Source organism: Hyperolius riggenbachi, chromosome 3, assembly GCF_040937935.1.
Source record: "Hyperolius riggenbachi isolate aHypRig1 chromosome 3, aHypRig1.pri, whole genome shotgun sequence".
Lineage (NCBI taxonomy): Eukaryota > Metazoa > Chordata > Amphibia > Anura > Hyperoliidae > Hyperolius > Hyperolius riggenbachi.
Window position 1 is genome coordinate 52063439 of NC_090648.1, and position 18820 is coordinate 52082258.

Below are 18820 nucleotides of genomic sequence, written 5' to 3' on the forward strand. Positions count from 1 at the left end.
CGGTAAACAAATACCAGATTATTTATGTTTGCCACTTAAAGTCAAAGGTAGTCAAAAATTCTCCTAACATACAAAATAGCTTCTCTTGGGAGGGGATGGTTGGAGCTATCAATCACAATAAACAGTCAAATTAGATGCAGCCTAAAATGGTCAACTGCTGGAAGAGGTGACTTGCTAATTGGTCTCCTGGTTGGGGCTAATTAGCACCATTCGTTTATTTTAGCTTAAAGTGAGATAACACTCGAAATAAAATGTTTGCTTTAAAACACAGTAAAGACAGTAAAAAAAGCAAATGTGAAACACTAAAAGATGGGTCTGATGTCATTTGAATGTATATTTATACTTCCTACTAAACAAAGCCTGTTGCCTGGCTGTCCTGCTGATCATTCATACATCAGTAGTGTCTGAATAACATGCCTGAAACAAGCATGAATCTAACTGGGTCAGAGCACATGATCAACTTTTTCAGGGTCTATAGCTAAAGGTGGCCATACACTGGTCGATTTGCCATCAGATTCGACCAACAGATAGATCCCTCTCTGATTGAATCTGATCAGAGAGGGATCGTATGGCCACCTTTACTGCAAACAGATTGTGAATCGATTTCAGCCTGAAACCGATCACAATCTGTGGTGGTGGTGGTGGTGCTGCCGCCGCTCCCCGCCCCGCATACATTACCTGCTCCGCCGGCACGAGTCCCTGGACACCGCTGCTCCGTCCCCGCGCTGGTCTGGTGTGGTCTCCGGCATGCTTCACTTCTTTCTCTGCCCGGCAGGAAGTTTAAACAGTAGAGGGCGCTCTACTGTTTAAACTTCCTGCCGGGCAGGAAGAAGTGAAGCATGCCGAAGACCAGACCAGCGCAGAGACGGAGCAGCGGTGACAGCGGGACTCGCGCCGGCGGAACAGGTAATGTATACCCGCTGTATTGCGTCGGTCGTCGGGCATTCGAACGCCGCTGTCGACGCACACCCGACCCGCCGGCGCTCGAAAAAAATCTTCCGCATGGATGGATCGACGGGAACGATGGATTTCGAACGGAAATCCATCGTTCTGTCAGCGGTGTGCACGGCGATTTCACAGCCGTTTCGATCACTGTGATCGAAACGGCTGTATATCAGCGGGAAAATTGTTAGGTGTATGGGCCCCTTTAAAGTATAAGAGGCAGAGGATCAGCAGGATCCTGAAATATATCAGCTTCCATATTTCTCTTACTTCAGGTGTGCTTTAAAGCGGAACTGTAAGTTCGATTGAAACAAACTATTTCACTTACCTGGGGCCTCCCCAAGCCCCCTGCAGCTGTCTTGTCCTGTGCCGGTCCTGCACGATCCTCCGTTCTCCCGCCGTGGTTTAAGTTTCGTTACCGTCGACTTGTAAGTCGACAGCAACTACGCCTGAGCGCCCCGGGTTACGTGAAGCTTTCTTCTCGTTCCAGCCCGCAATAGCGTCCTGCTATTAGAGCAGGACACTATTGCGGGCTGGAACACGAAGAAAGCTTTGCGTACCCCAGGGCGCAGGCTCAGTTGCTGTCGACTTACAAATTGACGGTAATAAAACTTAGCCACGGCAGAAGAACGGAGGATTGTGCAGGACCGGCGCAGGACAGGACGGCTGCAGGGGGATTGGGGAAGCCCCAGGTAAGTGGAACAGTTTGTTTTGATTGAATTTACATTTCCGCTTTAAAGAACCCCATTTACTTTTATCGGCCTGGCCATTAAATTAGAGTCATTTTTGGTGGGATAGTAGATAGCACTCTCGCCTTGCAGAGCTGGGTCCCCACCCAGTGTGACTCTCAGCTGTATGTTCTCCCCATGTCTGCGTGGGTTTCCTCAGGACACTGGGATTTGTTTCCCGACATCCCAAAAATATAGAGATCAGTTAATTGGCTTTTCCCTAAATTGGTCCTACTAAGGAGGTTACAGGGGCCCTGAGTCAAGAAGCAGATGAGGGAGGGAAGTTGGCCTGTAAAGAAAGCATCTTATAAGAGTGCACTAAGTCCTGTATAGCCTCCATTATGGTATAAGCCCAAGTGCTCTTACCACTATAGTACTTTTATTGTAGTTCAGATTAAATTCAGGAAGGGGGCTTGCGCTCGGGGGAGGCAGTTGGTAATGGTTAGGCATTGGGAAGGGGATTTGCGCTGGGGGAGAACGAGTAAGGTTAGGTGTTAGGAAGGGGATTTGCACCAGAGGGTGGGGGTGGGGAGACAAGGGTACCCATGGCCTGAAGGGGGTTGGAGGAAGCCCCAGTTAAGTATCAGTGCTTTTATGCTCTTGGTCTCAAGTTTTTTTCTTTAAAGTCAGGCATCCGGAAGGGGGTTTGCTCTGGGGTGGGCGGTTAAGGTTTGGCATCCGGAAGGGGGTTTGCTCTGGGGTGGGCGGTTAAGGTTTGGCACCCGGAAGGGGGTTTGCTCTGGGGTGGGCGGTTAAGGTTTGGCATCCGGAAGGGGGTTTGCTCTGGGGTGGGCGGTTAAGGTTTGGCATCCGGAAGGGGGTTTGCTCTGGGGTGGGCGGTTAAGGTTTGGTGCCAGTGGGGAGGGTTCCGTGTGAGAGTAGTGATACGCTTAGCTGTAGTAATATACCGGTAACATTTACCAATATTTTTTTTTCTAAAATCAACACACTAAAATAGTAGAGTATAAGTAAATGTACCGATATTTCATGATCTGCACTTTCCCTGCACCCGAGTTTCTTCTGTGACATTTTTTCACATATGTGAAAAAATTGTAGAAAATCAAAATCCCCAGAATCATTTTTATTGGCCAAGCATGACTGAATTGTGCCTGGACTTGAGTTTGGCATACATGACTAGCAAGGTATGGAATAGGATACACACAGTATTCATACAGCTATGTGATGAAACGCGGAAAAGCAGCCGCCTCTGCTCAGCGTGAGGCGGCTGCTTCTTTGAAGGGCAGGGCGGAACGCGGTTAGTTCGCATGGCTCCATTGTTGGCACTCCGTCCCTGCGCGGGGAGGCCGCCGCATGTGCTGTGAGCGGTGCGACCAACCCCGCGCATAGGACCACAGGTACATTGAAAGACAGTGCTAGTGTGGCTGGGACTGATAGTCCACCAAGATTCAGAATGATGCGCGTGCGCGCAGAGAGGCAGAACCTATTTGGCAGCCAGAAGTAGGTCAGCTGACCAAGCTGGTCAGCTGACAATTCTGAGTCCTCCCATTGGTCCAGCACTTAGGGAGGTGCTGGAGAGTGGCTGTGTATATATACTGCTGGCTGTTCAGTTGCTGGTTGTCTGGCATTGCGATCACAACGTGGTAGCACTCAGACCTGAGTCAGATCCTAAAGTGTGCCGGGACCAGCTGGAGCTGTAATCCTACACTTAGCTAGATTCTATTGATAGTCTAAAGTACTAGTTTGATTGTGATTATCTGTTATGACCTTTTGCTTGCCTGACTAATCTCCTGAACTCTGATCCTGTACCTCGCTATTCTGATACTCTGTTGCCGTACCCCAGCTCATTCTTAGACTCTGCACCAGCCTCCTGATTTTGTACCTCGATATTTCTGATACCCTGTTGCCGACCTCTGTCTGTACTTTAGACTCCGCCTCTGCCTTCTGAATCTGTACCTTGTCTGTCCGTGTTGTTACGACCTGGCTTGTCCGACCTCGAGAACTGACCTTACTGTTAGAGGCAGTTCCTAGATCTGTTAGTGACACCTCCTCCTGGGTGTCACTCCTGCTCTGTCCTTGGTACAGTACGCCTTGCTGTACGGAACTTGTTCCTGAGGCTCAGTCCTCTAAGTATTACTGTTGCACCAAACACTCATACTCTTCTCAGGTGTCCAGAGGTTAGCTTGTATATCGGATTATCGGTGATACTGCAGATCATCTATAATCTGGTATATATCTGTATTCCCAGTGATACTGCAGATCACCGGTAATCAGACCCTCTCTGTGTTACACAGATCGTTACAGAACGCCAGACCAAAAAATAAAATGGACGCAAATACTGATCGTCTGGGTGTACTTGCCGCTTCGGTGGACAACATCAATCAAGTACTGGGCACCCACAGAACTCTTATTGGTGCCCTATCAGGGTCTGTACAAACCCTCCAGACATCAGTGGATCATGTGCGATCCCCTTCTAGTTCTGACATACGTATGCCTGTACCTGAGAGATTTTCTGGCCACAGATCTGACTTCCGAAATTTTAGGAGTAGAGTGTTGTCCTATTTTGAATTGAGACCTCAGTCTTCTGGAACTGAAACCCAGAGAGTCACATTTATTAAGACTCTGCTGTCAGGCGATTTTCAGACATGGGCGTACAGTTTGCCCACGGAGGACACAGCCCTTACCTCCGTAGAGGAATTCTTTAAAGCCATGGCATTCCGGAAAACATTGTATCGGATAGGGGAGTCCAGTTTGTCTCTAGATTCTGGAGGGCATTTTGCCACCAAATGGGCATGAAGCTGTCTTTCTCGTCAGGCTACCACCCGCAGACCAATGGGCAGACTGAACGGGTCAATCAGTCCTTGGAGCAGTTCTTAAAGGGAAGGTTCAGGGACTAGCTAAAAAAAATAAAAATCCATTTCCACTTACCTGGGGCTTCCTCCAGCCCGTGGCAGGCAGGAGGTGCCCTCGGCGCCGCTCCGCAGGCTCCCGGTGGTCTCCGGTGGCCGACCCGACCTGGCCAGGCCGGCGGCCAGGTCGGGCCTCTTCTGCGCTCCATGGTGCGTTCCACGCCGGCGCGCTGACGTCATCGGACGTCCTCCGGGTTGTACTGCGCAGGCTCAGAACTACTGAGCCTGCGCAGTACAGCCCGGAGGACGTCCGATGACGTCAGCGCGCCGGCGTGGAACGCACCATGGAGCGCAGAAGAGGCCCGACCTGGCCGCCGGCCTGGCCAGGTCGGGTCGGCCACCGTAGACCACCGGGAGCCTGCGGAGCGGCGCCGAGGGCACCTCCTGCCTGCCACGGGCTGGAGGAAGCCCCAGGTAAGTGAAAATGGATTTTTATTTTTTTTAGCTAGTCCCTGAACCTTCCCTTTAAGATGTTAAGTCCCATAGGGCTTAATGGGAGCTTTGCGCGAAGCACCGGGTGCTGCGCGCAAAACTTTGCGCGCGGCAAATTCGCGCGAGTTTCTTCTTATCATACCTAAACTGAGTTTAGGCGTGATAAAGGGGTTTTCACTCGTGTGCAAACACTTTGCACCGCTTTGTGAATCAGGCCCATTGTGTGAGATGTTTCGTAAATATTATGCCAAATTATATGGGATTGAGGAGGGTGAACTGTGGAATGGGGAGGGCATGCAGGACTATGTGACGGCCTCAGGCATGGGAAAATTGCATCCTATGGATGCAGAGAGTATAGAAAGAGAGATTTCGGTGGCAGAATTGGACAGGGCAGTGGGGCAAATGCCGGCGGGAAAGGCACCAGGTCCTGACGGGTACACCCTTGAATATTATAAAAAATTTGGAGAGACTCTGAAACCTTATTGGGTGAGGGCGTTAAATGCCATTAAGGCAAAGGACAATCATGAGGGGAAATTGGGACGGGATTCACTGGTTTCACACATAACTGTAATACCGAAAGAAGGGAAGGATCTGGCATCTTGTGCGGGGTATAGGCCCATATCCTTATTAAATATTGATCTAAAAGTCCTAGCAAAAATCTTAGCAAATAGGCTGGCCCCACTACTAAAAGAGTTGGTGCACTATGACCAAGTGGGGTTCATACAGGGAAGGGAGGCAAGGGACAATACCCTTAGGTCGGTGGACTTGATTCAGTGGGTGGGGTCCTCACCTGGCCCTGTCGTCCTGCTATCCACGGACGCGGAAAAAGCGTTCGACAGGGTCAGGTGGGGATACATTAAAGTGGTGCTGGAACACATAGGGTTGGGAGAAAATATGAGAGCCTGGATCACGTCCATGTATAGAGACTTGACAGCCAGAGTTAAAGTTAATGGAATGCTGTCTAGCCCCCTGGAAATAACAAATGGAACCCGGCAGGGTTGTCCGCTTTCCCCCCTGGTGTTTGCCCTAACCTTGGAGCCCTTTTTGAGAACAATTAGAGGAAATATAGATATTACTGGAGTAAAAATAGGATCAACGGAACATAAGATCGCGGCATATGTGGATGATCTTTTGTTCTATGTGACAAACCCAAGCATAGCAATGCCAAACCTGATGAAGGCATTTATGGAATATGGGAAGATTTCAAATCTTAAGATTAATTGGGATAAATGTGAGGCAATGAGTATGGGGATGAGGGAGGAGGAGGTTGATTTATTAAAAGTAGGGATGGGACGAATCCACAATTTCTTCGAATCCGAATCCGGATCCGAATCTAAAAAGGTTCTCGAATATCTCGAACCTTTCGAATCCCGAATCTAACGAATCCTGCACATAAAAATTGTGCGATCCGTGGTATAGTTGCCCGCAGTATAGGTACCCAGGCATAGGTAGCGAGGTAAAGGTGCCTTCAGTATAGCTAGCTAGGTATGGGTGCCTTCAATATTGGTAGCTTTCAGTATAGGTAGCAAGGTATAGGGGCCTTCAGTATAGGTAGCAGGGTTTATGGGCCTTCAGTATAGGTAGCAGGGTATATGGGCCTTCAGTATAGGTAGCAGGGTATATGGGCCTTCAGTATAGGTAGCAGGGTATATGGGCCTTCAGTATAGGTAGCAGGGTATATGGGCCTTCAGTATAGGTAGCAGGGTATATGGGCCTTCAGTATAGGTAGCAGGGTATATGGGCCTTCAGTATAGGTAGCAGGGTATATGGGCCTTCAGTATAGGTAGCAGGGTATATGGGCCTTCAGTATAGGTAGCAGGGTATATGGGCCTTCAGTATAGGTAGCAGGGTATATGGGCCTTCAGTATAGGTAGCAGGGTACATGTGCCTTCAGTATCGGTAGCAAGGTATAGGGGCCTTCAGTATAGATAGCACAGTACATGTGCTTTCAGTATTGGTAGGTAACTAGGTATAGGGGCCTTCAGTATAGGTAGCAGGGTATATGTGCCTTCAGTATAGGTAGCAGGGTATATGTGCCTTCAGTATAGGTAGGTAGCTAGGTATAGGGGCCTTCAGTATAGGTAGTAAGGTACATGTGCCTTCAGTGTAGGTAGGTAGGTAAAGGGACCTTCAGTATAGGTAGCAGGGTATAGGGCCTTAAGTATAGGTAAGTATGTAGGTAGGCAGGTATAGGTGCTTTTAGGTAGGTAGGTACGTATAGGGGGCCTGTAGGTAGGTAGGTAGGTATTGAGGCCTGTAGGTAGGTATAGTGGCCTGTAGGTAGGTATAGGGGCCTTTAGGTAGGTAGGTAGGTATAGGGGCCTTTAGGTAGGTAGGTAGGTACGTATAGGGGGCCTTTAGGTAGGTATAGGGGGCCTTTAGGTAGGTGGGTATAGCGGCCTGTAGGTAGGTAGGTAGGTAGGTATAGCAGCCTGTAGGTAGGTAAGGATAGTGGCCGGTAGGTAGGTAGGTAGGTATAGTGGCCTGTAGGTAGGTAGGTAGGTATAGCAGCCTGTAGGTAGGTAGGTAGGTAGGTAGGTATAGCAGCCTGTAGGTAGGTAAGGATAGTGGCCGGTAGGTAGGTAGGTATAGTGGCCTGTAGGTAGGTATAGTTGCCTGTAGGTAGGTATAGTGTCCGGTAGGTAGGTAGGTATAGGTGCCTTTAGGTAGGTAGGTATGTATAGGGGGCCTGTAGGTAGGTGGGTAGGTAGGTAGGTAGGTATTGAGGCCTGTAGGTAGGTATAGTGGCCTGTAGGTAGGTAGGTATAGGGGCCATTAGGTAGGTAGGTAGGTAGGTATAGGGGCCTTTAGGTAGGTATAGGGGCCTTTAGGTAGGTATAGGGGCCTTTAGGTAGGCAGGTAGGTGCGTATAGGGGGCCTTTAGGTAGGTATAGGGGCCTGTAGGTAGGTAGGTATAGCGGCCTGTAGGTAGGTAGGGATAGTGGTAGGTAGGTAGGTAGATAGAACCCCCCCACGGCCCCCTCCGTCCCCCGTGCCTCCTCCGTCCCCCGTGCCTCCTCCGCTCACCCCTGCATAATCTACTCACCTTTCCCGTGGAGCGCAGAGCGGCAGACCTCTTCGTTACTTCCCTGTTCCCTCTAGTGGCCGGACCGGCTCTTACTAATGACGTCATTGTAAGAGCCGGTCACTAGGGGGAACCAGGAAGTCGGCGAAAGGTCTGCCGCTCTGCGCTCCGCTATGGATAGGTGAGTGGATGCGGGCAGGGGGGGCGAGCGGAGGAGGCGCGGGGGGGGTCGGAGGAGGACGAGTGCGAGCGGCGGATGCGCGGCGATGCGGCGTCGGGATTTGGCGGATTCGTATAGTGGAAAATGGCGTCGGGATTCGAATCCATGAATCTCGAATATTTCCTAATATTCGAGGGATTCGTGGATTCGCCGGATTCGTCGTCCCACCCCTAATTAAAAGCAAATTTCCCATTTAGGTGGACGAAAGACTCATTAAGCTACCTAGGCATACAATTGGCTAGAAATATACAGGGAATTATAGGGTTAAACTATTACCCACTTCTTAATATAATAAAAAAGGATCTAGAGGGTTGGGCAAAACTCAGACTTTCATGGTTCGGAAGGATCAACGTACTTAAAATGAATACCATGCCGAGGCTGTTATATGTCTTCCAGGCCCTCCCTGTTCCCCTACCCAGAAGTTATTTTGATGAATTAAAGAGGGTGTTTACAAAGTTTGTGTGGCAAAATAGAAGGGCAAGGTTAAAATTTGCATTTTTAGCGCAATCAAAAGACAAAGGGGGATTGGCAGTACCTGACCCCATGAGGTATTATCTGGCGGCGGTATGTACGAGGGTGGTGGATTGGAATATATTGGAATAAGGGAATTATTTGAGGGGGAGTTGAGAGAAGCACCATGGCTTACATACATTCCAGATACATACAGAATTCCGGGATCATTGGTGGAACATACTCTGAGAATCTTTAAGAAAGTAAACAGTAAGAAAGATATGTCCAGGGGTCCCTCCCCGTTAATGCCGCTATTAGAGAATATAAGATTCCCACCATGGTGCCAAAAAGGGAGCTACAGAAAGTGGAGGACGGGAAGGAGGCCACAAATTCGTTCCCTGATTTCAAATAATAAGTGGCTGGATGAAAGGGAAATAGCGGAACAACTACAGGTGAGTAGGATAGATACATGGAGTATGATCCAGTTTAGACATTTTTTACTTACACTGGGTTCGAGGGAGACCCTATCAAGGGAATTGACTCCATTTGAGAAGCTATGTATATCAGAAGAAAGAACTAAGGGGACCCTGGCAAAGATATATAAAATACTAGAAGAAGAGGAAGATCATACCTCAAAATATAAAATAAAATGGGAGAGGGATATGGGGAGGGAATGGACGATATCCCAATGGAAAAGAATAGTTAAAATGACATATGGGGCCTCGATGTCCACTGGGTATAAAATAGTGATGAGGTGGTATTACACATCAGATAGGTTAAATAAGATGAGTGGGGTAAGTCCAACATGTTGGAGGTGTGGCAGGGAAAGAGGGGATTTCATGCATATCTGGTGGACATGTGAGGGCCTCACTATGTATTGGGAGAGTGTAAAAAAATGGATTTGGGAGTTGGCGGGGATACCAATCTCGGCGGGACCCGAGGTATATTTATTACATCTAGTGGAGAAAGGGATTAGAGAGTATAAGGGGGTCACTGGGGATGCATTTAATTAACACGGCCCGGATCTTAATTGCAAGAAATTGGAAAAGCCGACAGGCCCCAACTATAAAGGAATGGTTTGTGGAGGTAGACCAAGTATATAGGATGGAAGAACTTTCGAGCATAATTAAAGGAAAAGAAAACTGGGGATGGGATAAATGGTTGGAATTTAGAGAAACGGATGAATATCGCAATAGGGTAACATGAGATTGGTGATAAGAAAGGCAGTTTGCCCCGTGGACAGGGAGATTTAGGGGGGAAATTTGGGGAGTTTGGAGGAACAGACAAGTGGGATCGCTGGGTAACTATCTTTTTTGGTGGTGGTGTTATTTTGTTTTTTTTTCTTCATGGGAGGAGACTTCCTCTGCCACTCTAACTTTTCCTTCTCTTTAGGAGAGGATATTTAACTAGAAGACGTGACCCAAGCGTTGGCCCATATATATAAGGTTGGATAGGAAGGAGATGGGATTAGTAACGGAATGATTGTGGGAGGTGAGATAAGAAGAAGATTAGCTCCGGGAACAGAGGAAATGGGTCAAGCTTGGGATAAGTTATGTTGGGGAGGAAAAGAGATTTCTTCTGGAACACATTTTGTAAAGATTGTGTATTGGATTTTTTGTAAGAGCTTGGAAAATATATGCTTTTGTATAAATAAAGAATAAAAAAAAAAAAATTATACTGTTCTGAGACTTTTCATTTCTTTGTCATTGGACAAACTTACAAAATCAGTGAGGGGTCAAATAATTATTTCCTCCACTGTATATTTCTATACTAAAAATGTGTTTTATTCTAAACTTTATTCCCAACCTTTAAATTGATATATTACTAATTTTAAAATGTTACTATGAAGGAAAATGAATCAGGATAGAAAGGACCAGTGTGGATTAAATTATAAAACAAATGTTTCTTATGAAATTTTTATGGTATGCGTGACTAGAGGCGTGGTGAGGGCATGGCCAGGGGCGTGGCTTAAGTGCCCCTTTTTCTAATCTCAAAAAGTTGGGAGGTATGCAACTTTATTGAAAACTTTACAATATTTTAATGTAAAACATTTAATTTGTAAGCAAGAAAGAACAGTCAGTATTCAGGGCAAGGACTCCAGAGGTTAATGACCAAAAAGCAAGAACTGTGCCCTTCATAAACCATCTTCCTTACAGACGACCTTATTTTACTGTGAAATTTACCCGCGTGAAGTCCTTCACCATTTTAATACCATCCACCAGAGACCTTGCCCCCGCCAGCTGCAATGACATAATAGACCACCAAAACAACAAAATAAGGGAGGGTGGGGGGATGGGGAATTTCCCAGTCCTAGCCTCTCTGCCAACTAAACTCCTCCCCTTCCTCTTTCTCCTTGAACCCGGCTCAGGGAATGTTAACTCCGCCCTATCTTCCTGTCATGAGGCCATCTGGGCGGGAGCCACCCCTATCCCAGCTGAGGGATTTGTCACACCATTAACACTAACAGGCCCGTATTGGTCGCCACCGGCCCCACTGCTGGTGTTGCTCCTGTACCCGCTGACCGAGTCCATGCAGGCATGGGTGATTCTGTTTGCGCCCCTGACTGAACCCGACTGGGGCCCAGCAGCGCATCCCTGATCCCTTGTAGCAGCAAGTTCATCAAGGGCAACGCAGATGATGAACTATCCGTTGAAGCGAGAGGGGCCCTAACTGTGCCTGAACAATGGGTCCCACCAGGGGAGGACTGGCCAGGGGGGAAGGGGGGAGATTTCCCCCCAGGCTGCCTCTCATTTAATAATTTAGGGCTGGCACTGTGCCTGGTGAATTCAGGTTTTTGTATAAGGCAATGTGAAACACTAGGCTGAATGAGGGAAATAAACACCCAATTACAGAGCAATTGCAGGGCGGGCAAGCTAGTAAATATACACAGCATGATACAGAGCAGAGGCTTGCCTGCAGGGTCCGTAGGAAAAAATCTGTCTGGTCTCTCACCATTGTTAACTGCATGTGCACAGCTACATAAGATATTGTTTAGGTTGAAAAGTTTTCGACAGTCCCTAGACTCCAGGAGGGCTGCTTGCAGACATTCCCTAGACTCCAGAAGGGCTGCTTGCAGATAGTCCCTAGACTCCAGAAGGGCTACTTGCGGGACTTGTGTAAGAGATAGAAAACCTGACCGTTTACCTGTCACGCTGTCCCTCGAGTGTCCTTGCTGTATTTCCCACGTGACTACCGGCATATAGCACGTGGGGCACGTGTGTGATGTCATTTGGGCTGGGGCTGCCGTGAAAATGGGCCTCTAGTTTGTGTTTTCCCCCCAGGCCAAAAGGTCCCAGTCCTCCCCTGGGTCCCACCGCCCCACTACCTCCCGCTGTGTTAACCTGTCCCCCCCCCCCCCCCCCCCTCCTAGCTGCATGATCACAAAAACAAAAAATGAAAGCGAGAAATACAGTTGGTTATAGGCATTGTCTCACCTGGCTGCACCGGACGTGAGCCCGAGCCGACACTCCTGGACTTGCTGGCCCTTCGACATCAACATCATCCTCTGACCACCTGGAAGCAGCATCCGTCGGCGATGCGGACCTGCTGTCATCTCTGTGCCTAGGACTCTCTCTCCTCCTGTCGTCATGCCCCCTCTTAGCCTGCTGGCCTCTGGTCGACTGTCCATCCGGATGCTGTGATGCCTCGAATCACTACCGCTCATGAATGTTGAAAGGTGACGGGGTCGTGAAGAAGATGGATGCCTGCCTTGTCTGGCAGCCGTGGTCTTTTTGCTGTGGTCAGCACTAGGGGAGTCTCTAGGCACAGGCAGTACAGGCCATTGCCTGGAGTGCCATTGGTCCTGGGGGAGGGCGCCATGTTGCTGGATTAAGCCCCACCCCTGTACTAATCCTCACCCTGTGGGTATTCTATTACTTGATTCTGCTGCATCTACTTAGCGTAAGTTGCAGGCAGCTGCCACCTCTGTGCCTTGTACATCCTTCTTTCCCCCTTTGTGCCTCCTTCAGTACCTTGTGCCATTTCTGATCCCATGTTTGTCCTTCTGTCTCCCTTTGTGCCTCCTTCTGTCTCCATGTGCCTCCTTCAGTCCCCCTGTGTCACCTCTGCCTCCTTTTGTGCCCCTTTGTGCCTCGTTCTGTCCCCCTGTGCCTCCTTATGTCCCTTTGCCTTTATTTGTCCCCTTGTGCTACCTTTGCCACCTGTTCCGCCTTCAGCCCCACTCTGCCTCCTTCTGTCCTCCTGTGCCTCCTTCTGTCTCCCTTTGTGCCTCTTTCTGTCCTCCTGTGCCTCTTCAGTCTCTATGTGCCACCTCTGTCCCCTGTGCCTCCTTCTGTGACCCTTTGTGCCTTCTTCTGTCTCCCTGTGGCTTTTTCTGCCCCCCTCGGCCTCCTTCTGTCTCCCTGTGCCTCCTTACATCCCCCTCTGCTGTTTTCTGTCCCCCTTTTGTGCCTCCCTCTGTCCCCCTTTTTTGCATACTTCTGCCCCCCTCTGTGCCTCCAACTGTTTCCCTGTGTTTCCTTCTGCCACGCTTTGTGCTTTTTTCTGTCCCCCATTGTGCCTCCTTCTGCCCCCTGTGTGCCTCTTTCTGTCCCGTATGCCTCCTTCAGTCCCCCTGTGCCTTTTTCTTTCCTCCTGTGCCTCCTTTTGTCCCCCTTTGTGCTTCAATCTGTCCCCATTGTGCTGCCTCCTGCCCCACTTTGTGCCTCCTTCTTCCCCACTTTGTGTCTCCTTCAGTCCCCCAGTCCCTCCTTCTGTCCTCTTTTTTTTTTTCGATTGTTAAAGAGGAGCTGTTAGGTATAGGGCCTCAGAGAAAAAAAAACACATATATCAGTAGCTAAAGATTGGCTGTACTTACATTACATATGCATTTCACTGTCCACGTTTGGATTTCACAGAATTTTTATATAGTATTTGCAGAGAATGATGCTCCTGACAGCTCATGGCAGGTTCCATGTTTGTCTGTCTCCTATGAAGCCAATTGTGTCGTCATGTCCTCCCTGCTTCCTGATGATTCCACTCACAAAAAAGATCCTAATGGACAACACTACTGTGCAGTGAATATTAATTAGCCATGTGGCTAGGAACAATAGCGGACTCATGCAGTGTACTCTGCCCTGTGAGTTACAAGCTGCTGTAACATGAGCCTGTAACTTCTCACTAGCAGCCAAGGGGAGGACCCAAGGTGGGGAGAAGCAGCCCCAGAATGCTTTGCAGTATGTTATGCGGCCTGTCGTCCTACATAAGAGCTTGGGAATAACAGCCTTGCTGTTCAGCACACATCAAAAGTAAGAGAGATTTAACTTCAGTATTGCCTTTTTGGCTTCCTTCTAAAATCTAAACTGTTTAACACAGGAGATTAGAGGTTTAAATTAGCTTTTGCACCCTGACAGTTACTCTTTAAGGAAACAATCGATAAGGTGATCCTTCAGGATACATTGGGCCCACCAGCTTCTAAATTTTTTTATACAATATGATTTGAATAATCTGACTGAAAATACAAATGTTCTCCAAAATTGTACCACTGATGGGCACCTTAAGATTAACATGACATTTTTTCTCCTTGTCACTGTAGTCCTGCCCAGCTTTGAAGCCAAAATAATACCATTCAGGACATTTTTTCAGTTCGAAGTTCAAGAATTCCGTCTTCAAATCCAAGCAAAGTGAGTGTAGAAACATCACATTTTTAATCTGAATAGGAGGTGTGTGTCTAGTGATCAGTGGTATCTGTACGGGAGGTGTGTGTGTCTAGTGATCAGTGATATCTGTACAGGAGGTGTGTGTGTCTAGTGATCAGTGGTATCTGTACGGGAGGTGTGTGTGTCTAGTGATCAGTGATATCTGTACAGGAGGTGTGTGAATTCTAGTGATCAGTGGTATCTGTACAGGAGGTATGTGTCTAGTGATCAGTGATATCTGTACAGGAGGTGTGTGTGTCTAGTGATCAGTGGTATCTGTACGGGAGGTGTGTGTGTCTAGTGATCAGTGATATCTGTACAGGAGGTGTGTGAATTCTAGTGATCAGTGGTATCTGTACAGGAGGTGTGTGTGTCTAGTGATCAGTGATATCTGTACAGGAGATGTGTGTCTAGTGATCAGTGGTATCTGTACGTGAGGTGTGTGTGTCTAGTGATCAGTGGTATCTGTACAGGAGGTGTGTGTCTAGTGATCAGGGATATCTGTACAGGAGGTGTGTGTGTCTAGTGATCAGTGATATATGTACAGGAGGTATGTGTCTAGTGATCAGTGATATCTGTACAGGAGGGGGGGGGTGTCTTGTGATCAGTGGTATCCAGTGGTGCTCAACAGACCTCTGATGGCAGCCAATCACAGAGGGGGACCCTGGCCAGCCCCTACCCTATAAATAGCGGCTGCCATTTTAGGTTTTTCCGTCCTTGCCTGACTTTGTACAGAGAGAGAGAGATCTGCTCCTTTGTGCTTTGGCTTGTGTGTTAAATAGAGACAGCCAGCTGCTGCAGGCAAGCTTACAGCTTTAGGCCTCAGGGCCTGCCTGTGTGGGCAGCTGTTCTCTCCTGTCCTCTGTTAGTTTATTTCTCATCTATACCAGTATTTCTCCTGTCCTTTACTACTGAGTGATTGTATTTTGTATTGTAGTTATACTGTAACTGTACTAGGACACTCACTGTCACTGTTTGTTCATAGCTCCTGCGTGTGTGTGTGCGTGCACTGTCTGTAGTGTACACACACTCTATTTCCTTCTGATTACTACTGATTATTGTAATTTCTAGTTGTACTTACTGTTACTACTTACTGTACTAGGGACACTCAGTCACTGTTCATAGGCTAGCTCCTGCGTGTGTGTGTGCGTGCACTGTCTGTACAGTACACACACTCTATTTCCTTCTGATTACTACTGATTATTGTAATTTCTAGTTGTACTTCCTGACTGTTACTACTTACTGTACTAGGGACACTCAGTCACTGTTCATAGGCTAGCTCCTGCGTGTGTGTGCGCGTGCACTCACTGTCTGTAGTGTACACACACTCTATTTCCTTGTGATTACTACTGATTATTGTAATTTCTAGTTGTACTTCCTGACTGTTACTACTTACTTACTGTACTAGGGACACTCAGTCACTGTTCATAGGCTAGCTCCTGCGTGTGTGTGCGTGTGCACTCACTGTCTGTAGTGTACACACACTCTATTTCCTTGTGATTACTACTGATTATTGTAATTTCTAGTTGTACTTCCTGACTGTTACTACTTACTTACTGTACTAGGGACACTCAGTCACTGTTCATAGGCTAGCTCCTGCGTGTGTGTGCGCGTGCACTCACTGTCTGTAGTGTACACACACTCTATTTCCTTGTGATTACTACTGATTATTGTAATTTCTAGTTGTACTTACTGACTGTTACTACTTACTTACTGTACTAGGGACACTCAGTCACTGTTCATAGGCTAGCTCCTGCGTGTGTGTGTGCGTGCACTGTCTGTACAGTACACACACTCTATTTCCTTCTGATTACTACTGATTATTGTAATTTCTAGTTGTACTTCCTTACTGTTACTACTTACTGTACTAGGGACACTCAGTCACTGTTCATAGGCTAGCTCCTGCGTGTGTGTGCGCGTGCACTCACTGTCTGTAGTGTACACACACTCTATTTCCTTGTGATTACTACTGAATATTGTAATTTCTAGTTGTACTTCCTGACTGTTACTACTTACTTACTGTACTAGGGACACTCAGTCACTGTTCATAGGCTAGCTCCTGCGTGTGTGTGTGCGTGCACTCACTGTCTGTAGTGTACACACACTCTATTTCCTTCTACTGAATCTGATTACTACTGATTATTGTATTTTCTAGTTAGTGTACTAGGGGACACACTCACTGTTCACTGTTCACACTTACTGATTACCGATTATTGTATTTTGTATTTGTACTGTACTAATCACTTAGCGATCTAATCACTTAGTGATTAGTGTCACCTCACCCACCAACCCACTCCATTAAAGTACCCCACTTTTTCACCCGCCCTTTTAAAAAACTTTTGTGTTTACGCCCAAAACATCTAAGATGTCTGGAAGTGGCAGCCAGCGCGGTTTGGGCAAGGGGAAGGGCAGCAAGGGAATCAGGAGGAGAGGGAGCAGCATTGTGTCAAGCCGCGGCCGCGCCACCATGCACAGTTCCGCAGCAGCAGCGTCAGTGGCTAACATTCCTCCTATAGCCACTGGCCGTGGACGCCTTGGGCGCCCAGCAGGAGCATCTGCAACTCACGCTGCAGAGACACAGCAGCAGCAGCGTGTAGCACCTGCTCCTATTTTCCTCCAGCCGGGTCGGAAACGTCCCATTGAGGAAAAGGATGCAGCCACTGTGGTGCAACTGATGACGGAGGATGAGCAGCCCGCCATCAGCTCTGCATCCGAGGCCTCCACCCTCACCACCACCACCACCACCCCTGTTCGCAGCAGCCGCCCAGCAGGGCCTGGGGAGGAGGCCAGTTCACCGTCAGTCGCCGACCTGTCACTCAGCAGTCTTTTGACCCCAGGCACTATCAGGGTATTGTCTGCTGTTGTTGGCGATTTTGAGGAGGAGATGCTGATGGGCACTTTGGGGGAGGAGGGATTGGACAGCAAGACTGTGGCGACAGTCAAGCAGCCCATCCATGCATCAGGAGAGGAGTTTGGGGGGTCATCATCCCAGCAGGACATGTTTCAGGAGGGGGAGGATGATGATGACACGGTGACAAAGACTGGGTGCCACCAGCTCCAGGGGATGTCGTCATCAGCAGCTCTGAGGAGGAGGAGGAGGATGCGCTTGTGGGCCTTGCAAGGAGGCGCATCATTGCAAGCATTGGCAGCAGTAGGCAGGTCCCACAGCCTGCTGGTGTCTCAGGCTCAGCAGCAGCAGCAGCATCTGCCAGTACCACCACCAGCCGCTCCCAAGCCCCCCCCCCCCCCCCAACCACCCCAGGGAGACAGGCAGCAGCGGTTCCAGGCCGTAGGGGGTTGTTTGTGTCACCAATCTGGTGATTTTTCACCATGCCCACTGTGGACAGCAAGTACGCCACTTGCAACCACTGTCAGCGGAAGTTGAGCAGAGGTGCAGACCCCTTAAAGTTCAGCACCAGCTCGCTCATCAACCACCTTGCTGCTAAACATTTCCACCAGCATGAGGAGTTCCAGAGGCTGAAGGCATCTGGTGCTGGCAGTGGCACCACACCCATCACTGCACAGCCTTCAGCAGCAGCAGCAGCAACAGCAGCCACCCGCCCTCCTGCTCCTCCAGCAGCACCAGCAGGAGTGCGGTAACGCACTGCTCCTCCCCCCTCTGCAACTCCTGCCGCCGACACTGAGGCCTTTTCTGGCAGCCAGTCCTCAGTGGCCTCCTCTTCTGTGTCCGCTGATTCCCGTGCTAGCAAAGGGCCACGCCAGAGCCTTTTGAGCGAGTCCTTCCAGGGGGTGGTTAGGGCTCTGCCTCCCAGCAGCCGTCGCGTGCGGCAGCTGAACGGCTTGCTAGCACGGGCCATGTGCTCCCAACTCCTGCCGTACACGCTCGTGCAGGAGGGGAGCGACATGCGTGCGCTGCTTGCTTGTGCAGCCCCAGACTGGCAGCTCCCCAGCAGACACTTCTTCGCCCGCAAGGCCATTCCTGCACTGCACCGCTTTGTGATGGCCAATGTGGAGCGAGGGCTGGAGCACGCGGTTGGTGAAAGGGTCCATGTTACCATGGACTCCTGGAGCAGCCGCTTCGGGACAGGCCGCTACCTGTCCTTCACTGTCCACTGGATCAGCTTGGTGGAAGGGGGTGAGGATGGGAGAGCAGCAGCGGGCACAGCAGCAGCAGCAACACAGTGGGTGGTGCCACCCCGCAGGGTCAGGGGAACTGCAGCAGGTTCCTGCGATCCTCTGCCATCCTCCGGCACACCTGGCCAAACCCCCCGCCTCAGCAGCAGCGTGAAGGCCCGCCACTGCCAAGTGCTGCTGCAGTTGGTCAGCCTTGGGAAGACCAAACTGACGGCAACCCATGTGTTGGCCAAACTCCAGGAGCAGGAGAGGATTTGGCTGACCCCCAGAGGCTTCAGAGTCGGAGAGGTGGTGGCCGACAATGGGGCCAATCTGGTTGTCGCAATTGACAGGGGAAACCTGACCCACATCCCCTGTCTTGCCCACGTGCTGAACCTGGTGGTGCAGAAGTTCTTGCGCACCTACCAGGGGATGGGCGAACTGCT

At 49.3% G+C, this 18820-nt stretch overlaps 1 protein-coding gene across 1 annotated transcript in view; it reads left to right on the forward strand.

The window, feature by feature from the left end:
- LOC137562606 (A.superbus venom factor 1-like) overlaps positions 1 to 18820 on the forward strand; it is a 335432-nt gene that overhangs the window by 71490 nt on the left and 245122 nt on the right. The window contains exon 7 of the mRNA XM_068274110.1: positions 14198 to 14285. Coding sequence (XP_068130211.1) covers positions 14198 to 14285 — 88 coding nt within the window. The remainder of the gene's footprint in view (positions 1 to 14197; positions 14286 to 18820) is intronic.